General features: G+C 35.9%; 1 protein-coding gene across 5 annotated transcripts; it reads left to right on the forward strand.

The window, feature by feature from the left end:
• Positions 1–941: 941 nt before the first annotated feature.
• On the forward strand, positions 942–24,296 carry LOC127437736 (zinc finger protein 800-like). 5 transcript variants are annotated; one of them, XM_051692855.1, is made up of 9 exons: positions 942–1,176; positions 1,370–1,585; positions 3,590–3,632; positions 14,838–14,914; positions 15,140–15,287; positions 18,337–18,432; positions 18,829–18,972; positions 19,613–21,434; positions 23,191–24,296. In XM_051692855.1, coding segments are annotated over exons 4-9 (2,217 nt in total). In that variant the 5' UTR covers positions 942–1,176; positions 1,370–1,585; positions 3,590–3,632; positions 14,838–14,908; the 3' UTR covers positions 23,192–24,296. The 5 variants fall into 5 exon arrangements, with proteins under 5 accessions (XP_051548815.1, XP_051548816.1, XP_051548817.1 ...); XM_051692856.1 differs by lacking the exon at positions 14,838–14,914; XM_051692854.1 differs by lacking the exons at positions 942–1,176; positions 1,370–1,585; positions 3,590–3,632 and adding an exon at positions 10,362–10,491.

Here is a 24,296-nt window from a genome sequence, read left to right on the forward strand (position 1 = left end):
TGTTTGAGGTAGAATACAGGATTAATAAAATAATTTTTAATCAATGCAGGAAAGCCTAAAGTTGGGGTTTTTGCAACTGTGTTTATGAAATTGTCCACAAAGTGTTAATACTTTAAACATCCATCACATCCAATCCAGCATCCCGATTTAAAAAACAATACGGTTATAATCTCAAAAAATAAAAAGTTTATTATAGTTTGAGAAAACAAACAGTGATACTTCTTTGAAGTCGAATCAATAAATAAATACATTAATTAATTAAAATGTAAATAAATACATAAATAAACGGGGAAGAAGGTTACATTAAAAATAGAAATAAAAAGTGCCTTATGAACACGTGCTTTCCCTTTACATTCCTTACCATTGGAACTTTTCATTCAACATAATACGAATGCAACAGTTCCCTCTAATGGTTAGATGAGGCACACTCAGAAAACTTTTTTTTCTCCTTACAAACTGTTATGCACGATTACGAGATTAGCAGCTGCTCTTGCCTTCTTTTCATGTGCAGGGCAATGAACAGTAAGAGTCTACTTAAGAATGGAATAAAAGAGATTTTTCTATGAGTTTGTGGCCTAGTTGACATCAACGGGAAAAACCTTTTGTAGAACTATCAAACATTCATTCAACAATATTTTGTATTTGTATTTTTCTGTTAAAGAAATCATTTTCTAAAAAAAAAAAACAAACAAAAAAAAAAAAAAAAAAAAAAAAAAAAGAAGGAAAAAAGAAAGAGAGAAAAGAATCGAAAAATGAATGGATGCTGATGGGTATAGTTGCTAATTGTAAATTATAAACATATTTATATTTTTTATTTAATTATATAAATTCTCCTCACTGCTTAATAGGTGGCGATATGCACGAAAAATGCAAATACAAAAACAAAAGAAGAATGTGAAAGTGAAAGTGAGAGTTTCATAGTAAAAAAAGGACTTCAGTATTGATCTGTTTCTCACCCACACCTATCATATCGCTTCTGAACACATGGATTTAACAACTGGAGTCTTATTAATTGCTTGTATGCTGCTTTTAAGTGTTTTTGAGCAATGTATTTAAGTTCTGACCACCATTTACTTGCATTAAATGGACCTACAGAGATGACATATTCTTCTAAAAAAATCTTCGTTTGTGTTCTACAGAAGAAAGAAAGTCATACACATCTGAGATGGCATGAGGGTGAGTAAATGATGATAAAGAAAATTATTTTACACGTTGAGTGAACTATCCCTTTAAGCAGGCTAATGAACAAGTCACATGGTCAATTCCAGATCAAAATGGAATTGTCGCAAAATGCTTCAATTCACTTTTATTAAGATATCATTAATCATACATAATTATAAAACAATAAAACCCAAAACTATTTCGTCAGGTGAAGTCGTGCAGTCTCTTGTGCAGAAGAGAGCGTGACACCACCACTGCGCATGCGCTGTATCATCGCAACCATTGATATACTTGCAAGCAGACGGTGAGCCAGAGCCCAAGATGTCAACGACACGGGAGCAAGAGGCTGCAGAATACCTCGAGAAACACACAATTATTGACCTGATGGATAAATTAACTAGTATGGTTTTCTTCAACAGAACAGGTAGAAGTCTTTTGCCGCTTCTCTTCGTTTGACAACTTTATTAAGGTTTTTCTTTAAGCCACGATGTGGAATAATGACTATATATATATATATATATATATATAAAAACTATTTTGTGTAAACAAAACACATTTATTATAGTTTAAAAGGTTAGTTCACCAAAAAATTACAATTCTCTCATAATTTCTCTCATAATTTCCTCACCCCAGATGTGTATGACTTTCTGTCATCTGCTGAACACAAATTAAGATTTTTAAAAGAATATTTCAGCTCTGTAGGTCCATACAATGCAAATGAATGGGTGCCAAAATTTTGAAGCTCCAAAATCCACATAAAGGGCAACATAAAAGTACTCCAGATGACTCTGGTGGTTAAATCCATATCTTCTGAATCGATATGATAGGTGTGAGTGAGAAACAGATCAATATTTAAGTCCTTTTTCCTTCACTTTCACTTTCTCCTTCTTCTGTTTTTGGTGATTCACATTCTTCATGCATATTGCCCCCTACTGGGCAGGAATGAGAATTTATGACAAATAAATGACATTAATATTGATCTGTTTCTCACCCACACCTATCATATCGTGTTTAAACACAAAGATCTTCATTTGTGTTCTGCAGAAGAAAGAAAGTCATACACAACTGGGATGCCAGGAGGGTGAGTAAATCATGGGAGAATTTAAATTTCTGGGTGAACTATCCCTTTAAGGGGGGCTTGAGGCTAAATGCCACTGAAAATCATTTTTGTTTTAATTTTTTCAAGCCTTCATTTAAAATGTTGGGGTAAAAAATGGCCTCTTAATGAATTCTTCTATTTTTTATTTGTAACATCTGAGATAGGTTTTAATATTCTTTTCTAGGCCTTGTGTGATTTATCCCTTTTTAATAAAATAGTTAAATTCAAATATTTTACCTAAAAGGATGACTCACAATATATTTTTACACAGAAAAAAAAATGCCCTCATAAAGGTAAAAATGTCTCTGAGAATCAAAAGGAGGGGGTAAATATTGTCCCATAATGGTAGAATTAATTTATGACTGCTACAAACAGCGAATGCATGGCATTTTCATTTTAATGAAGACTAAATTCTGGTAGAAGTTGCACTTTTTTTGTCTGCATGTATATAACACATTAAAATGTAATGGTTAATGAATGGGGACATGCAAATTGGCTGATATTGTGACAACAACTTAGCATTTAAATATATATATCTATATATATATATATATATATATATATATATATATATATATATATATATATATATTTTTTTTTTTTTTTTTTTTTTTTCTTTTTTTTTTTTTTTTGCATTATACAATAAACAGAATTATATCTGTCAAAAAAATGTGACTACAATCAATTTCCTTTAGGGCTAAATCAGTATTAAAGCCTTGGGAAACAAATGGGGCACAGATGGCTCTGTTTCTTAAGAATTAATCAGAATGCACTGCTGCATTAACAATACATTACTCTTAACTGAATAATCACAAATAAACTTAATTTGATTCCAGTTAAAGTGTATAAAAATGAAACTAATGGTATGATAGTCTGACTCTGTATTATAAGCGCAACATACAGTAGTCTATGTTGCATTCCCACAGCAATGAAGACACTTGGTATCAAGAATTTCAATAAATTCCCAGATAGAGCTGGTAATAACAGAATAACACAGCACAAATTCATAAGAGAGGCGTAAGTAAAACCACTCCTTGAAGAAATATCAAGACATAATTTGAATTTAAAGGATGTTCTTTGAGCTTAGGAAACATTCGATTTTGTTCTCAATTTTTTTTTTTTTTTTTTTTAATTGATACCTTATAAAATGCATTCAGAAGGTCTACAGAATGGATTGCTTTTGCAGATATTTGATTATGTCAGCAAAATGTTATATCTTGAATGTTTTGTGCATGATACACCCTGCTTGCATTGGACAGATTAGTGTCTGCTGGCTAACTTCACACTTCTAAACTTTATTTATCCAGATCTTTCTTCTTCTCTTGATAGGAAAGAAAGGCTGCTCAGAAGTGTAGCAACAATCCAGGCATAGGTATTCATTCAATTATTCAATCTGACAACAACAATAAGCAATCCATATTTATATGGAAATAATTTTGTATGCATGTAAAATATATGATATAAAGTAAACCAAGTACCTTAAGCAAATAGTATCCATCCATCCATCCTATGCCCCTCTGAGATCTGTTTTTTATTTACTGACATATCAGTTATAAAAACAAAAACAAGTACCATAAAACATTAGATTAAAATCAAATATACAACACAGAGCATGAGCCTTAGAAATATATTTTTCAAGTCATAAGCCTCCAAATTCATGCGGTCATGCACTTGCAAACAGGGCAATAAACATACACTGGTGGCCAAAAGTTTGGAATAATGTACGGATTTTGCTCTCATAGAAAGAAATTGGTACTTTTATTCACCAAAGTGGCATTCAACTGATCACAATGTATAGTCAGGACATTAATAATGTGAAAAATTACTAATACAATTTGAAAAAAATGTTCAGAACTTCTTAAACTACTTCAAAGAGTTCTCATCAAAACATCCTCCACGTGCAGCAATAACAGCTTTGCAGATCTTTGGCATTCTAGCTGTCAGTTTGTCCAGATACTCAGGTGACATTTCACTCCACGCTTCCTGTAGCACTTGTCATAGATGTGGCTGTCTTGTCGGGCACTTCTCACGCACCTTACAGTCTAGCTGATCCCACAAAAGCTCAATGGAGTTAAGATCCATAACACTCTTTTCCAATTATCTGTTGTCCAATGTCTGTGTTTCTTTGTCCACTTTAACATTTTCTTTTTGATTTCTGTTTGAAAAGTGGCTTTTTCTTTGCAATTCTTCCCATAAGGCCTGCACCCCTGAGTCTTCTCTTTACTGTTGTACATGAAACTGGTGTTGAGTGGGTAGAATTCAATGAAGCTGTCAGCTGAGGACATGTGAGGCGTCTATTTCTCAAACTAGAGACTCTGATGTACTTATCCTCTTGTTTAGTTGTACAACTGGCCTTCCACATCTCTTTCTGTCCTTGTTAGAGTCAGTTGTCCTTTGTCTTTGAAGACTGTAGTGTACACCTTTGTATGAAATCTTCAGTTTTTTGGCAGTTTCAAGCATTGTATAGCCTTCATTCCTCAAAACAATGATTGACTGATAAGTTTCTAGAGAAACTGTTTCTTTTTTTTTTTTTTTTTGCCATTTTTGACCTTATATTGACCTTAAGATTTTAACACATGCCAGTCTATTGCAAACTGTGGCAGACAATGTTAAACTTCATTTAACGAACCAAATAGCTTTCAACTGTGTTTGATATAATGGCAAGTAATTTTCTAGTAACAAATTAGCAATTTAGCATGATTACTCGAGGATAAGGTGTTGGAGTGATGGCTGCTGGAAATGGGGCCTGTCTAGATTTGATCAAAAATGACTTTTTTCAAATAGTGATGGTGCTGTTTTTTACATCAGTAATGTCCTGACTATACTTTGTGATCAGCTGAATGCCACTTTGGTGAATTAAAGTATCAATTTCCTTCTGAAACAGCTAAATCTGTACATTATTCCAAACTTTTGGCCGCCAGTGTATCTATCTGAATAATTCATGGCAGCCTAAAAATTACAGTTTGAGTGAGCATGTGACGGTTGTAACCATGACTTCAGATTGAAAGTTTTTATTTATTTATTTTTAGCTGCAGCTAAAGGATGCCAACTCTTGATGAAAATATTAATTCTACCCACTTAATGAGCTTGTATTTTATACATTATAAACATGAGCTTTATATTAGCATGCTCTTTAAGCAAAGTGTTTGTACCCTCTATAGATAACTGAAAAAAAAAATCCTTTTGCCATATCAACATTACTTGAGTGATTACCATTGCTGCAATATCAGAAAAATTTTGTTACTGTCCCAGATATAAGATACAATTTTAAAATTATTTGGATGCTGGATGGACAGAGGAAGGGACTAAATATCTCAAAATGACAATGATCTGTTTAATTGTAATTTACTATGCAAGTGAACGTGAAAATAATGACTATTTAAAGGAATATTCCAGGTTCAATACAAGTTAAGCTCAATCAGCAGCATTTGTAATATAATGTTGATTACCACAAGAAATTATTCGTCCCTTTTTTTATTTAAAGCACAAAAATCGAAGTTACAGTGAGGCATTGACAATTGAAGTGACTATACTTTTAAAACGGTGAGTATTTTATTGTTTACGGATTGGCCCCATTCAAGTGCCTCATTGTAACCCATTTTTTGCAGTTTTTTCCTTTTTTTTTAAGAAAAGGAGGGACAAGTTGAAATAATAATTATTATTTTTTTGGTAATCAACATTCAACATTGTGCCACAAATGCTGTTGATTGAGCTTATCTTGTGTTAAACCTGGAATATTCCTTTAATCTGGAGAAAAAGCAGTGCCAAAGTATAAAAACACTGAAGAATCTAAATACAATGGGCACTCTCCCCTAAACTTGTGTTTCTATAAAATTAAAATGAGATCTATGTGTGCAAAAATGTTTGTCATGTGACATTCTTACCTGTCTGCAGATTAATAACATCAGCAGTACAGCCAATGAATGTATTCATTGACTTAAAAATAACAACATTGACATAACAATGATCAATCTTAACTTGCTCTGAAGTTAAATTAGTTGCGTAATACCCTAAGCCATTAAATACCATTGTATACATACCTCTTATTTCAAGTGGGTTATGTAAGTCATAAACTTAAAGCTATCTTTGTTTTAATGATGATCAGTGATGAACTTTACACTCTCCTCTCCTGCCTAGCACCCTGATTTACTCACACCCTATAAAACTGAATTTGCCCTCTATAGATTGATATTGAACTTTCACCATTGCCCACATAGAGCGGCCCGAAAAGTATTTGAACACTTAAGCCCCCGGTATTCTGAAGAACAAGCGAAACATTTATGAAAAAAATTACTTTTTGGTTGTCAAATGAAGTAAAACATGCCCATAATGTGATGAACTATACACCAGTGGTTATACTCAGCGACACTCATGTGAACTTGAGGGGAACTCATTTTCACTAAAATTGACCCTGGCACTAGTTAGTTAAAAGTAATTGCAAAAATGGCAAGAAGATTTAAATTAGCTTTGAGAAAAGGTCTAGCATCATTTTACTGTAAGTGGTGACATGAAAACCTTAAGGTTCTATTTCTACTTGATCTAAGCCTTAAAGGGAATGTTTAGGGTTCAGTACAAGTTGTACAGAAGTTGTGACATAAAACAATTATTTTGACTTGTCCCTTGTTTATTTAAAACAAAACCAAAAAGCACGGTTAGGTAAGACACTTCAAAGTGAAGTGAATGGGGCCAATCCATAAAGGCTAACACTGTTTCAGAAGTATAGCCACAAGATGTAAACATTATACGTGTTCACATGATTTTATTGTGATAAAATCAGGGATTTACAGGTGTTACGCCATTTACCAGAACATTGTTACATCGTCTTAACAACAACGTTGTAATATTGGATATAACTTAACACAGATTAAGCGATTATCAAACTAAAATCATGTTAAAATATATAATGTTTATATCTTGTGGCTATACTTTTAAAATTGTGTATTATAATGTTTATGGACTGGCCCCTTTCACTTCCATTGTAAGTGTCTTACCATAACTGTACTTGTACTTGTACTGTTTTTGAGTCCAAATAATTTTTTGTGGTAATCAACATTATGTCACAAATGCTGTCCCTTGAGCCTAACTAATGCAAGGGCATACATTTTTTGTGGCTTAAATGTCCAAATACTTTCCAGGGTCAGTGTAAAAGGTCAAATAAAAGAGCAGCATTCACTGGTTAGTCACATCACCTGCAACTTTGAAGACACTGATGACGTACATCAGTACTTTGCTCTTTGTTGGACTGCTATGAAAAAATAGGGTTCACCAATTTGTGTGATACTGAAATCCCAGAGAACCCACTCAGCGTGCAGTTGCTTATCAAATTATAAACTTTTTATGTATGCTTACACAGGTGTTTCACTATGCCACTGCAATTAATACCACTAATAGTTGCACTAATGTGTATGATTGACACTGTAACTAGCACCATCATGATGATGAAATTCTGTTTTATGGTGCTGACATTTCATAAACGATACAATTTACAGTTTCCGGCCTAAACTTTAAGCATTCTGTGTAAATTTTAAACACACTGAAAACCCTAATAATTAACTTTTATTCAACTGTTTGAGTAAACTCGTTCCCTCAATTGTATTGAGTAATGGCGTCTCCAAAACTTGTGTAATTAAGTCCATTTAACTTGGTGTTCATACAGAATGAACAACTATATAAGCTAAGGTAACTAGATTCAAGTAGACTTAACTCAGATGTGCAATTTAAATGTTGTTGTTTCAGTTAAATAATTTTAATTGAATGGACTCAGAATGTAGGTCATTCAATAAAACAGCTTAAACAATGAAGATTATAACTGATTCTTGGTCAGTTGTTAAATAAACGTATTTCTTCACTGAAATGCATATAAACCTGTACTTCAGTTGCACATGCACAAGGAGAACTGAGATAGAGTTAACAAGGTCCAACCTGTCCAAAGGGGACACACGAAGCAACCATTTGCAACAAAACAACATAAATAATACTACAAAAGAGCTAAAACCTCTATGAATTCTAAATAACAACTATTTAAATACCCCCATATGTTTCCTTTGACCAAGAAAACATAATTAAATAAAGTGAAAGGCATTGTGGGTATTCCTCTTTAGCATATTTTTTTTTACTCAGTAGTTAGTGAATTATTAGCACTTAAAATCTTAAGTCTATGGATTTTTGATGAAACGTAAGTTTAAAGAACTTAGGTATTTGAGTTATGAGCTCAAAACTTGATATTTCAGGGATTGTGTAAAGACAACTTTTTTTTCAAGTTATGACAACATTAGGGTTTACAGTGCATTTTCCTTCCCCAAGTACAGTTTATATAACAGAGAACCATTATACACTGAAAAAATGTTTACCTAAAAATGTGCTTCATGTGGTAACATCTAAATTAACTGGTTTTATTCAAGTCAAAAACATTTAACTGAATACATTTTTAAACCAATAAAATTTGTTAAGACTTAGATCAGGTAAAAATAGCTCCTTAAAGGAGTAGTTCGGGTTCAATACAAGTTGAGCTCAATTGACAACATTTGTCGCAAAATGTTGATTACCAAAAAAAAAAACAAAACAAAAAAAATTTTTATTTCGACTCGTCTCTCCTTTTCTTACAAAAAAGAAGCAAAAATCGAGGTTCCAGTGAGGTGCTTACAATGGAAGTTAATGGGACCATTTCTTTTGAGGGTTTAAAGGCAGAAATGTAAGCTTATAATTTCATAAAATCATATACATTAATTCTACTGTTAAAATTTATGTAATATGTGAGCTGTAAAGTTGTTAAAATTGTCATTTTTAGAGTCATTTTAGGGTTTGTTGACATTACATGGTCATGTGGCAACGAAGTTGTAAAACTGGCTATAACTTTACACAAAAAAGGTTAGTAAGTGATTTTATCACAATAAAAACATGTTAACACGCATATTGTTTATGTTTTGTGGTTATACTTTTAAAACAGTGAGTATTTTAACAATCAAAAATTGGCCCCATTCACTTCCATTGTAAGTGCGTCACTGTAACCCACATTTTTACTTTTTTTAAAGAAAAGGATGGACGAGTTGAAATTAATTTTTGTGGTAATCAACATTCTGCCACAAATGCTGTCGCTTGAGCTTAACTTGTATTGAACACGGACTATTCCTTTAAGGAAACAATTGCAGGATTCCACTATTTACAGTGTATATTTAAAGTGGCCATTTTTTTCAGACTGTTTTGCTGAATGAGTCCCAAAATCTTAATTAACTGTCCATATTTTACACAAACACCCATAAAAATAGCAAACATCACTTTAACCTCATTTTTGGCCTAAATATGTGTAAATGTCATATACTAAACTTTTTGAAGTCACGATCCATAGGTTTCAACACTGTCTTCCTGTTTTAACTTTGTGAAATAGAACAGATAAAATGGTTTGAAACAAGTTAAATCCTCTTGCTAACTTGGACACATACAAATGACATCATTGCAGAGAAATGGAAAGGAAAGTAGAGCAACATTAACAGTTCAATGACAAGAACAATGACATGCTAATTGTGGAGGCAAATTGTGAATGTATGTAGGTGTGTGTGCTCTAGTACAGGTACTTGCAATGTCCTTCCATTGTTACTTTTTACATTTTTAACCTTTGGTTTACATGATTTTAATTGTACTTTAACTCTTTTTTCATCTTTATCAATGCTGTGAAATTACAACTTGGATAGGATTATGCTACTTTGGAGAAGAAAAACAAATCACCATTTAAAAATGCTATTCAATACATATATATAGGGCAAAAATAAGTGTAGTATCAAGAGTGTATTAGCATGCCATTTGGGGATTCATGGAAAGTATTTTTTAAATATATTTTCTTAAGTTTATTATCCGTCTCCAGCGCCAAAGCCACGAAAGGCTCCGTTGACTTAAATTTCGAAGGTTTGGAATTTGTGCATTTGCAACGGCTCAGTTTGGGTGTGTAAAATTACTACGGGCCGTTAATTTACACTGTTAGTGGCACGGATGGTGGGGGGGAGGGGGTCAAATGTAACCACCAAACTGGCGACAACATTGCTTGCCACATTTCGTTGGTCTCGAACATCCATTGCACCTTTGCGCAACAGCCGCTTCTCCGCCGAGAGGTCCTCACTGTGCACAAAGGCAGCTTCCGAGTGGGCAGTGTCAGCGCGAGCGGCGAGAGAAACACCCTCCGGACCGCGTCCCAACATCCGAACTCGAGAGTTCACCGAGTGAGCGTTGCTTTTCAAAAGGTAAGAACTCTACGAAAACATCTCACTGGATTTTTTTCACCGCGAGCTGCCCACTTGGGCCCGGAATCGTGCAGCGGACCAGTGTCGTTTCCTATCCTGCCCGAGCGTGGTTGTTCTTAGCAGAAAATGGCGTCACCGTTCGTGCTGGCTATGCAACCGGGGAAACCGCACTTGTTCCGCGCGCTTAAATTAGAATAAGAGTTGATTCGGACTCATCCTGACAGTCCGCATCGACAGAGCAAGTCGAGGGGCCTACTTGGGAGTGAATCTGACACTTCATAACAAAATACAGAAGAGGAGAGGACGCGTAAAGGCGGAAGGGTCACCAGACCTGTGCGCCAAAGCGGCTTCGGGAAGATGGCACAGCGCCGCAAAGCGCATCACTTTATCATTCGGACTTGCCCTATAATCGCACAAATCCTCTCGAGAGTGTTCGTTTTTTCACCGTATGTGTTTACGCGCATATATTTCGCTGGTTAGATGCTCAGAAAGCACCGTAAGTTACTGGCAACGTCGTCTTTTGTATCAGCCTCTCGCGTCAGCCCGCCTTTACGCCGCACTCACTCCCTGGTAAGCATCAGTCCATGAGCGTGGGCTTCTACTAATGCGGGTTTAAAGCTTCATTCTGCACACGGGCTCTCCTTCTCCATCAAGTTAATCTGGCCCATTGTGGTTCGCAATAGAGGAGATTTGGCCTGACAATGTAACCGTGTAAAAAGAGATTTACAGAATAATGGAGCGATGCAAATTGCTTGACGAAAACGCTAAATAGCCTGAATATCCGAAAAAAAAGCCGTCGATAAAATCTGCGCGTACATTTTGAAACAATTTAGCAAAATGGACCGTGCATGCGCCACGACGTGTCTAAATTGCGCATAGGGGAGAACGCAAACGAAGAACCCTGCCCTTTCCAACAGGTTTTCAAGCGATAGAAACCACAGGAATGACCGAAAATAACGTAAACATGTAGTTTTCAGTATGATCTTATGGATGGTTTAGTATGCATTCTCTCTTTGGCGGTCAGATGTGTCTTGTGAGCAACTGGACTTGGTGATGCTTGTGCTGCCAATGGCTTCGTGCGTTCCCGCACACATGAATCCACAATCCCATCATCATAAGTCTCTGGCGTAGACATGTGTTGAACTGTATGTCTGTCCTAGTCATGAAGAAGTATTAATGTGACATATCTACCCTAATTTGCTGACCGTCACTGCTGAACTTCTCTATCAACTTTTAGCTTTGATTTCCTAAATTTGGCCCACTGTTTGGACCCACTCGACGTGTTTTGATTTGGACTCCGATGTGAATTTCATAGTTATTTCCTCATGTTTGCTTTCTCTTGAACGTCTCCTTATTTGTACGTGAATGTATCTATCCGTAATATAGTAACTTAAAAAGGATGTTTTTGTCACGTGTGTGCTTCTGGTGATCCCACCGCGAGCACACATTTCTAACTAGAATAGGTCCTTCTTTTGTATAGCATTATTTTAGCCATTGTTTTCATACGAAACAAGTGATTAAAATGTCTCTGGCATGCTTTATCCCAAAGCATCAGGAGGGCTGGCACACATCGTGTACCTATCATTTTAAATTATTATTATTTTTTCCGGTCACGTGGCCAAAGTGGCTCTGATGCTGTTTGATGCTAGTGGTCATTTTAAGACCTTCTCGGCTGTTTAATAGTTAAGAACTGAATTTACGGTGTATTCACGCGCATACGTTGAATCGTTATGTGCTTTTGTTCTGTGTCAAGTGTTATGAAGTTTACAAAGTAGGCTACTTGCACCCCAATCAATGTATAAGGCACAAGATGTGCCAATTACCACCCGTAATATGAATCGTATCTAGCACATTTGTCTGCCATACGTCAAATTACGGTATTATAAAGCATTATTATGGTATTGTAGTGCATGATTGTGTTCGTTTGTGCATTTGGGCACGGACACGTGCTCTCTCGTGCACTGCTCGCGACTTCCTGCCTCGCCAGTGTTATTGGGCAAGCTGCTGGCGATGCAGTCAGGTGTAAATCCTTCAGTGACATCAGAACAGACTTCAGACAGGTTTTATTTGCGTTTTTAGGAGCATTTTAACTTTACAAACGTGTTATGCAAGCTATATAGCCATATCTTAAAAACAGTCGATCCAAACTAAAGCACATCAATACACCTTTGTCAAAAATGACCATGGTTACCATAATTTTCGCCAAAATACCATCGTACTCACAGTTAAGACCTTAAAAGTGTAGTTGTTAAGAAATGTCAAGCAGTGATAGTATTTGATCTAAAAGTAGTTTAAAGGAATATTCCGGGTTTATTACAAGTTAAAGTCAGTTGACAGCATTTGTGACATTGTTGATTACCATAAAAAATCATTTCACCTCGCCCTTCCTTTTCTTTAAAAATAGCAAATATTTGTTACACAGAAGCACTTACAATGGAAGTCAATGGGGCCAGTCCGTAAACGTTAAAATACTCACTGTTTCAAAAGTATAGCTACAAGATGTAAACAATATGCATGCTAACATCATTTCAGTGGGATAAAACCGCTTACCAACTTTTTCTGCGTAAAGTTATAGCCAATTTTACAACTTTGTTGCCATGACGACGTAACAGCGCGAACCCTAAACCCAAAATGACTGTAAAAACAATGATTTAAACAACTTTACAGCTCATATAATACTCAGGTTTTAACAGAAGAATTAATATAAGTGCTTTTATAAAATTATACGCTTCGCATTTCTGTGTTTAAACTCTCCAAAAACTGGCCCCATTCACTTCCATTGTAAGTGCCTCGTAACCTAAATTTTTACCTGTTTAAAATGTACAATTAAAAAGGAGGGACGAATAAAAAATTTTTTTGGTGGTAAGCAACATTATGCCACAAATGCTGTTGATTTGAGCTTCACCGGTATTGAACACAGATTATTACTTTTAACAGTGTCTTCTAATACTTGTAGTTGTTGCACATAGTTTTTATAACCTCATATTGAGAGACGGTGTGGAATATTTGGAACACTTTAGGCTATTTTCAAGCCACAAGGTTATTTAATTGCATAAAGGCGATTAAAAATGGGTGAATAACTTTAAACAAATGGTGAATAGTTACAGTAGCTAAAATATACCATTAACCATTTACATTTTAAGATAAAAATCTTAATCTTGAAAAAAAAAAAAAAAAGAAGATGGTTCCCATGTTATTTCTCAGCTACCCAAAATCACCAAATGATCATGGGATCTCCTTCAAACAGTGCAGGAGTTTTTTTCTTTCACATTTCGTTTAATTTATTTTCTTATGACATTAGTGACTAATACCAAGTTACTATGGTTTTATTGTAATAATGATAGTTCTCGTAAATTACTATGGTATTTTGATGGACACAGGTTACTTACCATAGTACATTTTTGTAGGGGCAGTGAGTGCTAAAATGAAGAAGATTTTTTCCCCCCACTTTAATCTATGTATAGTTCTGTTTTTACTTACTTGGAATCCAAAGCAATGTTCGTTTGGTAAAAGTCTCAGTAATCTACAGTACCTTTCATAGTGTTATAACAGAGCATGCAGACATATAGAAAGTGTTTATGAAGATCATAAACACTTCATCTCAGGGTCTCTATGTTTACATTCTACTCCTGTCACATGGCCCACAATACATTCATGAATCACCTCTTCTATTTGAAATGACATTGACAACAAATTATAGCATATTGTGGACCATTATATTCGTATAACAATTTTGTTGCATTTTATTTTGTTTGTGCTTGTGCATAAATCTTTATGGTAGCTTTTTAACATTCATCTAAGATATCAGTCAATGCATTAGTGTTTAAAAGCTCTGCAATCAAGAATGCTGTCTCAGTTCAGCTTGCCATGTTGTCACACATTATTCTTCCCATAATTTCAAGGCAGTTATGATGTTTGTTTGATTCATGACAAACATTTCCATAATTTATATTGTTTTGTCCTTTTATCACCTAGAAGTTATGCCTCATCTTGACGTTTATTGAAAATATTTCTTGGTTAATGGTGCGATGAAAGGGCTACATCAACACATGGTCATCACAGCGACAGCATTATCTGTTGATCTTTGTTAAAACCAACAAATGTTACAGTTGTGTTGACTTATTAAAAGCTAATTTTTCTAATCTTATGCACCCAGTCGTCTGACTTTTTAATTTTAAAGGGATAGTTCAAACAACAATGAAAAATCTGTCATCATTTGCTCACCCTCCTGTTGTTACAAAACCATATGGCTTTCTTCTGTAAAACTTAAAGGAAGATATTAAGCCTCAGTCACCATTCAATTTTAATGCATCTTTTTTTTCCTCCAATACAATGAACGTGAACAGTGATTGAGGCTGACATTCTGTTCCTCCTCTTGTTCCATAGAAGAAAATAAGTCACACAGGTTTGGAACAACATGAGGGTGAGTAAATGATAACATAATTTTCATTTTTGGGTGAACTATCCATTAAACTTGTGGTGAGACTTATGCTGCTGAAGAACTTGTTGTCATTTTCAAGGTTTCCCTTACATTTTAAACTAAACTCTTATGTTTTTCCAAGATTCAGTTTGAAGTTTTCCCAAAAAAAGCATTGAGAAGAAATGATTCTTTGCCTCCACTGATTAACTTTTTGATTTGTCTGTTAAGTTTGTAAAAGGGGCCTCTGAGATGGAGGTTACTAACACAGAAGATCAAGGAAGACTGACTAGTGACAAATGCTGCCAGACCGAGACACTCCAAAATTGCTGTTGCCAAACAACAGAAACCCTTCAAGAGCCTTGTGGCAAAAATCCAGGTAGGAACTCAGTACCTTAAAATAATAATGGTTCACATGCACTTCTTTATTTACTTCTAGATTAGATGTGGTGCTGTTTTCACCTCTTGGTGATGTCAGTGCCAACTTATGAAATCAAGATGTATGCATTCACTACACGTTTATTACAAAGATCTATCAGTGTAGTTCGATTTAGAAGTGATGTCTTATGGTGAATCGGTTGTGAAATGTAGGACAATCTCATTCTAATGTGTCGACCACATTTATTTTCATAATCATCAATGCTAAAATAAGATTACCTGCTCAGCAGGTTGTTATTTGTGTCCTGCAGTGTGGCTAATTTCAGTGACCTGGTGTTGTTTACCTTTATAGTAATTTATGACCATAAATAAAGACATGCTGTGGTTCTGAATCAGAGAGGGTCACATACACTGTCAGATGATTAGATGCCAACAGAGGATCGCAGGAGGATCTTCCTGTTGTGAAGAGCCAGGGTGTGTTTAATGTAAAGGAACAGTAAGCCATTTTAGCAAGATTAGCTTACATTATTATACATATTAAATGATTTAATGCACAGGTACTGCTTAATTCTCATTATTTTTGCTGCATGTAACTGAGCTGTTGATTTGTGGTGCAAACACAAGAAATATCAGTCTTTTCCAGGTAGATGAACAAAATTTTAAAATAGCAAAGATTCCAGAATAGGCAAGCAATGTGTACACTGTAAAATAAATTCTGTTAAAGTCACAGTAAAATACCGGCAGTTGTGGTTGCCAGATATTCACCGTAAAAATACAGTGACCATGTTTCAGGTCATTTTGATGCCTGTATATTTAAGGGTTCACTACCCTTTATAATATTAAATGATATAAAATTAATGTACTAAGCGTTTGGAACTAAAAAAAAATCTGCTTTTCACATTAAAATGCATTGTTAAACACTGTAGTAACTTCAGACGCCCACTTGATGTTTTTTTTTTTTTTTTTTAAATGTACTAGCGAGAACTTACATTACATTCTACAATGGTAAAAATAATATACTTGGTTCACTTGATCATGGAAATACTTGTAATAATTTTTAATGGAATTTTAAAATTGTGTTATCCAGGCCTGGAAAGGTCTTAAAAATTTATAAATTCTTAAAATTTATGGAAAAGTCATGGATATTTCTATAGTGAATATACAGTAGTCTAGTTATGCTCCGCTTTAAAATATTTCTTTGGCTAGATATTGCTGTTGTGTAGAGCTTATGTAAACTACAACTTGCTCGCAAGCCATAGCGATGTCCTAATTGTAAGCAAATCGTTCTCTGGAGTCAGTTCTTTTCAAAGCATTGGTCAGATTGGTCAAACATTGGTCTGAATAATTCATTAACGAATCAGTCTGAATCAAAATTATTTTAAAAAATCATTATCCATTAATTAAATGCCTGGAAAGGTCATGAGAATTCACCAGTCCAGCTAATTTGCTGTTAAATGTTAAAAGACATTTAAATAAATATTTAAAAGTGAAATTTATTTTAATTTGTGAAAGAAAATTATTGTTTAAATTAGCGAACTGTGGACACAGGTGGTATTTAATAGCCCATTCCCCTAGTTAATGTAATATTCTCATGTGTTCCTCAACTTTTAGAGGATTCAGATGGTGTTTTATGATGGCAGATGACAGTGAAACTTACTTTATCTGCAGTAGATAGTAGATAAATCTGGTAGTATCCGGTGATTCAAAGTTGGCATATTTGGTTGACATCTGGGGAAAGAAAATAACAAGTTTAGGTCACTACTATCAAAGTACAGAAGAGCTGCCTTGAGGAACAATAATAAAGTATTTCAGGAGTCCAAAAGAATAATACAGAGTTACAAACCAAAAGAGGCTCGTGTCCGTGGGGAAATAGTCTACTATTGTGTTTGTCCTGGCCTCAGTTCTGACCTCAGTTCCCTCCAGTCTTTATTAAGGGTGTCGTGGTTATCTAGCTTTTTTTGGACTAATATGAACCCTTGACCATAAAGCACCTTAAGTTTATACCCCACTTTTAAAGCACTCTACATAGTTGGACATTGTTTAAGGATTCCCTCCAGTCTTTGTTGGACAGGTTTCTGATAGCTTAAAATGGAGTAGTTCCATCTAGACGACAAAGTTCCTTTAAATATTTACACTCGGCTTGTTTTCTTTAAAAGCCTTAAAGCAAGAATATTGCACAAATGTTAGTCATTCGTTGCTTCTTTTCAACTGTGATGAATGTACAATTTGTTTCTGTCAGTGCCATTGCTTTTACATAATAATTTGTGGATTTGCATGAACTGTGGTCAAAACGAATTATGCATAAATTATACAAGAATTGAATTTACTATTACTGTTATTACATATTGTCTGTATGTATAACAAAGATCTGTTCTGATGTCATGCAAATAAAGACACATATGGGATTAAAATGACATATGGCTTTTATTCAAATAAAAAAAAAAAAAAAAAAAAAAAATTAAAGGGAGGTGAAAAGAAAGAAAGATCCAAAACAGTTTGTAAAGTCAATGGGGTGTGAAACCAAAAGGGGGCGTGGTTGTGACATCTTTTGTAATGGAGAGAGTAAAGTTCAATTTGGTGAGAATAGGTGGGCTTGGGATGATTTTATAGAGGGTGGCAACTAGAAGTCTCGCATGCGAATAGAATATATTAATTAGGGACACATGGAATAGTAGTGCCTTCTTTGTTACTAGACCTCATTATGGGTAGAGATTTCTTCCAACTTCCAAGTTCAAAACACTTGCTTTGGCATATAAAGCATAACACATCCAGTATATTATGTAGGCTAGTACTGCTTTGCATTTCTATAAGTAGTATTATTTTTTCCCAGCGGATAATTTTCTGATCTGCATTTTTACCATTTGTTGACCACAGCAGTCAACATGTCAAACTTAAGCACTTTTGATAGTCAGTATGCATAGGACCGTCTATTAAATGCCTTAAATGTAAATGTGTCCATGTAGAAGACTGAAATGTGAGGCATTGCTACGTGAAAATCTGTTTTTATCACCATATGGCTGTAAAAATGTAATTCTTCTTTTCTCTTTTAGTGCATGCGATTGAGCCTGGTGATCCTCCACTGCTTCAGCAGCAGCTCCAGACATCCAAGTCAGGAATTCATCAGATCATTGAGTGTTTTCGCACAGGTACTTCCCAGAACTTTGGTAGTTTAGTAAATACATTTTTTGTAGACCTTTTTTTTTATTTACCAGCATAAAGTAATTTTTCTGTCCTTGTTTTGATAGTCATAACCTATCAAAACATATTTTGATGTTTAAATATATAGCTATGTGTTCATTCATCCAACGTTCAGGATTTGGAACCAATGAGATTTCCCTGTGGGTGGAGCTACTCAGCGCATTATGATTAATTCAAATTTTATTAAATCAATTAAATATTTTAAATTAAATAAAGTAAAATATGAAATAAAAGAAATTAAAATCAATATACTTTTGTATTGTACTCTTGGTACTGTATATTTCCAAAAGTAACTATGTTCTCATTGCCTTCTTGCCTGCTTAATTGTGTTCTTGTTATTGCAGGGACCACTAAACTCAGACACATGCTGTTGAAGGAAGTTGACACCATATTTGAGTGCAAACTCTGTCGTAGTCTGTTTCGTGGTCTACCAAATCTGGTCACACACAAGGAGTTCTACTGCATTTCCCGGCAACCTGAGTCAGATGGTTTGTACATCAATCTACTTCCCTTCTCTACCCTGTGTGTCAATATTTTGACATAGTATGTCAATTTTGTTATTGATCCCTGGAGTATGAAATTTCCTGCTGTTGCAGCCTGTCCTCAGTTGGACCCATGAATATGATAGTATTTACAATTGGATGAAGTAGTGGTGAACAGATTAATCGGTTTTGCAGATCAAATGACACCGGAATTAGCGATTATCTGCAAAAATCAAGCAGATAGATTTTGTTTACCATATGTGTTTTTATGAGCTGTAAGCACAGACATTTCTAAATAAGTTCCAGGTGTACATCAGGCTTGTTTATAATTAAAAGTTCTGCTTTATGCACCAAGTTTTTTTCTGGTTATTATTGAGATTTTGGTTACACAATAAACTAAATCTGGAATTTCATTCATTCTCTTTTAGCCTCTATGTCTGTGCCAGTCACAGTAAGGAAAGACAAAGAAATTAGTCTCAATTTACTTTCAATAAATCGAGTTTAAAAACTATTGGTCAGTTAATCAGCTATCAGCCTTTTCCCCCACATTAGTTATCAGTATTGGCAAAATACAATATTGGTCGACTTCTAGAGTGTACCATGATTAAAAGATTGTAATACTTGGTGATGTTATTACTTTCTGCAGAGCCCTCACAAGGAGGGCAGAGCCAGGCCATCAAAGAACTTCTTCAAGCTATCTATCCACAGAAAGACAGAGAGGAGCATGTCATTCATCTGGAGGTCATTGAGACCAACCCCAATGCGGTGTTCCAGCACGTATCACCAGTGGACGTTCAGGACAAACATGATATCAATACCTCCCACACTGAGATCCCAGTACCCGAGAAAAAAAATCGCTGGAAATCTATTTTGTCTCCCAAAAAGTTTCAACAGTCAGATATTGAGGATGAGATGGAAACCGAACCAGAAGAGCCACCTCCTCAAGAAGGTCCAAGCTCTGAAGAGCCAGCAATGCCTGAACAGGCAGAAGGGGAGGAAGATGAAGAGCAGGGTGCCACTTCTGAGATAAAGGAGATGAGGATCTCCTGCTGCCTTTGCGGCAAAGACTTTGGGTCCAGGCGCAGCATACGCCGTCATTGCCGCAAAATGCACTGGCAGAGGCTAGAGGAGTTGCGCAAATTTACAGAGACACGCACAGTGCCCATCAGCCTGCTGTCTGTCGTGAAGGACAAACGTCCTGTAGATCCACCACCATCCCCTGGGAAGAGCTGCCCGGTGTGCAAAAAGTCCTTTGCGACCAAGGCCAATGTCCGACGTCATTTTGACGAGGTCCATCGTGGCTTGAGGCGAGACACGATCACGCCAGACATTGCTACAAGACCTGGCCAGCCTCTTTTACTTGATGCTCCTCCTCCGAAACCACCAAGCTCTCCTCAGAAGCAAGAGCAGAAACAGATCAACCTGACAAATTGCCGCTGCAAGCTGTGCAAACGGAAGTACAGCTCCCAGTTAATGCTTCGGAGGCACATGCGCATTGTCCACAAGAAACATGTGCTAGAAAACGGCACAGTCACCAGCAGCGTTATCTCGAAACCAAAGGCCAAAACAAAGTACGAGGGAAAAGATAAGGTTAGCTCAAATAAAAACTCTCTCTCCACCTTCAAAGACCGTAAGAAGAGTTCCTCATCAAAGACGAAAAAGGCGAAATCCACAGAGGACAATGGAGACCACAGTGTGGGTTTCGACTTCAAGAGGATCTACTGCTGGTTGTGTAAACGTCAGTTCAGCACCGGTCAGAATTTGAGGAAGCACATTTCTGAGCTGCATACAGATGGGAGCGACAGCATCTATATCAAGTTCTATCGCTGCCCCATGTGCAGGTACGAGTCACGGCGCAAGCGCGATGTTATTCGCCATATTACGGTGGTTCACAAAAAGTCATCGCGCTATTTGGCTAAGGTCATGCCGGCTTTGGAGAACCAGGCGGTGAAGAAACCAGCTGAGGCGGTCTTAAGCAGCACAACTAAAAAAACAAATCCAAAAGACGAGGGTAGTGGGACGCATAACACAGAGGACACTTACAAGCAGGAGCCACCAGAATCCCCCATGGTTCGTGAACAAGATCCTCTTCCCAAAGCAAAGAAACAAGAATCCCCAACGTCCCCCAATACTCGAAAGCATTCTGCTCTTACATCACTTAACACAGACAAACATGATTCTCCGCTTACCCCAAACTCATATAGACAAGAAAAAAACCTTCAGGAGTCCAAGAACCCACATGTCACTCGGAGTCATAATCTTACCAAGGGTCCACCCATCACCAGGAGCCAGGAGTCTTGCACTGAGGTTAGGGTAACGAAAAACTTTTCCCTCCATGCATGTGATATGTGTGGCCGGGCGTTTGCCAAAAAGGTCTACCTCGAGACACACAGACGGAGACATAGGACCGCCATCACAAGTGGGGACAAACTACAGGGAAGAAGCACTCGATCAAAGGCCCTTATTTGGTAGGTTGCTGCTCTGTCTTTAATGTGAGACACACATTATGCCATTCAATAAGGCTAGGGTATACCTCGTTTTTCATTTTCCATTCCATCTCATGCACGGTCGAGCACTTTAGCATTTTAAAGTATATTTGACCATGAGGCCATATGGATGCATTGGATGCCTGCGCACTACAACTGCTTTGTGATACTCTTTAGAACAGTCATGCCAGCCACATGTGCAGACGACATGCACAAACACGGACTGTCTGCATGTCTAGAAAAACTAGACTGCACGTGAACATTCCACACATTCTGTGCTGATGACGAAATTTGCTTCACTCGCACTATGTGTGTAATTTTATTAAAATTTTATGTGTAAAATTAGAAATTTGCTAAACTATACATTGTTTTCAAATACAGCTTTCTGAAAATGGCCACCATCTGCCTTCGATCAAACAGATATTCCTGCCCCCAAATCACGGCATTGTTCAACTCAGTGTTGTTGTGTCTCATGAGATGGGTTGGTCAAAACAAACAGAGGAATATTCATTGCGCCACAGAGACACAGTGTTTACAGTTCTCAAGAAACTTAAAGGAATAGTTCACCCAAAAATGAAAATGTTCTCATCATTTACTCACCCTTATGACATCCAAGGTGTGTGTGACTTTCTTTCTTCTGCAGAACACAAATTAAGATTTTTATAATAATATCTCAGCTCTTTTGGTCCATACAATGCAAGTGAATGGGTGCCAACATTAAAAAAAGTAATCCATAACACTCCAATGGTTTAATCAATGACAAACAGATCAATATTTAAGTCCTTTTTTGCTATAAATTCTCCTCCCTGCTCAGTTTCCACTTTCACTTTCACTTTCACATTCTTCATGCATATCGCCCCTACTGTGCAGGGAGGAGAATTTATAGCAAAAATGGACTTAAATATTGATCTGTTTCTCACCCACACATATAATTTCACTTCTGAAGATATGGATTTAATCAGTCAAAATTTTGCCACCCATTCACTTACAGAACTACAGAGCTGAAATATTCTTCTAAAAATCTTAATTTGTGTTCTGCAGAAGAAAGAAAGTCATACACATCTGGGATGGCATGAGGATGAGTAAATGATGAGAGTATTTTCATTTTTGGGTGAACTATTCCTTTAAATTTGTCTCTGCATATTATGCTGGGATAGAAGAAAGTATTTTAACACCGAAAAGGTATCACTATTATTATTGCTCATACTTAGTATTAACCCCTAAGCTTAAGTATCTCATACTCGTCCTTAGTACTCGTCCCACTATGTTTTTGCTGTGGACATGAATGATACTTCAAATGTGTGGCTTGTTGAGGAGAGATGTGGTGTGGACGTTCATGAACGTTCTTCGAAAAATTTTCTTTTGTATTCCACCGAAGAAAGAAAGTTATGCAGGTTTAGAACAACATGAAAACAACAGTTTTGGCATAATGATTACCACAGAAAATATTTATTTTTAATTAAACAAGGGACGAGCCCAATTTATTTTTTTGTGGTTATCAACATTATGCCAGAAATGCTTTCAATTAAGCTTAACTTGTTGAACCTGGAACATTCCTTTCACGTCTTTACCTACAGAAAGTATGTGATCACCTTTTCCATTTAAAGCATTCCTGCAATTGATTTTTAATGACACCATATTAAAATTTATGTAGATATCAGCATGTTGTTTTATCTTCAATAAAGAATAACAAGGATATTTGATTCTCACTCACTCATCTTTTCTTTCGTCTCTTTAGACTGTTGTCTCTCTGAATACGTAGCACATTTGCACTGGATTCCATGGATGGGTTTATCTCCATGTGAAAGAAGAGGAGGTGATGTGGACAGACTTTAGGGGTGGTACACAGAGGATGCTCTTTGCAGAAAGGGGTTGAATGAATTGAGATTGAACTGCACCAAAAAGGTTGTTCCAGGTTTGTTCTCTGGAGGGCGCTGTTACAAAAGAAATGTTATCCACCCTTCAAAAGGAGATTTATCTTCAGTTGATGTTCAAAATGAGTTGTTTTGACTGACATGTTGTTTATTATTGGGGTGGACAACTTGTTAAACATCTTCAAAATGAATTTGAATTAACTTCTACATGGATTATAGCCTACCACTTTTTTGTATTCTCTCCGACAGTCTAAAAAACACACAAGAATGTTTCATAAATGAGCTCAGTTGTTCCAGTGTAAAAGGTGTTGGAGGCGGCTCTGTATATCTTCCTTGAAATGTACAGCATGTCTAACTATTGTTAAATATTCATAAGTAGATAAGTTAATGTAACTCTGCTTCATATTTTCCTGCTATATGATCACCTCTCTGAATAACTAAGGATTGAAATGCTGCTAATTCATTAGAAAAGTTAGAAATGTACTCTCATATTTCTTCTACCCTTTAATTCAAAGTCTATATTAAGCTGCTCAGGATGTGTCTTAATTGAGAACCAAGATTTTGTTTGAATGTTTTTCTTTTTTAAACAGCTTAAACTTTGTGTTAGTCTTTACTAAATGGTTGCATCTGTGACTAAAACGAAATAGAATACTACTGTATTTGTTTAGTTTGGTAGCCTGTTGATAACTAAAGCTAACCAAAATGAATCAAGTTTTAGTAGATGGCTCTCATCATTGCTTTCATGAACTTATAGTTATAATGAAGTAACTGGCATTTGAGCAAGTAAATTGCAAATACAATTTCTTTTAGTTGGAGTGCATGCAGAATGCTTTACACCCTTTGTTTATGTGTACAATAGGGCTTGTTTTGAAATGCCAAAACCTAGATCCACGCTGAAGGTGCACACTCCTTTTTATTTGTAAAAGTATATCCTTGCTTGCAGTAGGATGATTTTTTGTTCAAATAAAGA

The sequence above is a fragment of the Myxocyprinus asiaticus genome, chromosome 48 (genome assembly GCF_019703515.2).
Source record: "Myxocyprinus asiaticus isolate MX2 ecotype Aquarium Trade chromosome 48, UBuf_Myxa_2, whole genome shotgun sequence".
NCBI classification, from domain to species: domain Eukaryota; kingdom Metazoa; phylum Chordata; class Actinopteri; order Cypriniformes; family Catostomidae; genus Myxocyprinus; species Myxocyprinus asiaticus.

Bases quoted from the DNA above. Each gene is read 5' to 3' on its own strand.
- LOC127437736 (XM_051692853.1), top strand. From the start codon at position 10,972: ATGCTCAGAAAGCACCGTAAGTTACTGGCAACGTCGTCTTTTGTATCA. The intron at 15,288-18,336 runs GTAGGAACTCAG...TTTCTCTTTTAG, and splicing joins GCCTTGTGGCAAAAATCCAG to TGCATGCGATTGAGCCTGGT. The intron at 18,973-19,612 runs GTTTGTACATCA...TACTTTCTGCAG, and splicing joins CCGGCAACCTGAGTCAGATG to AGCCCTCACAAGGAGGGCAG.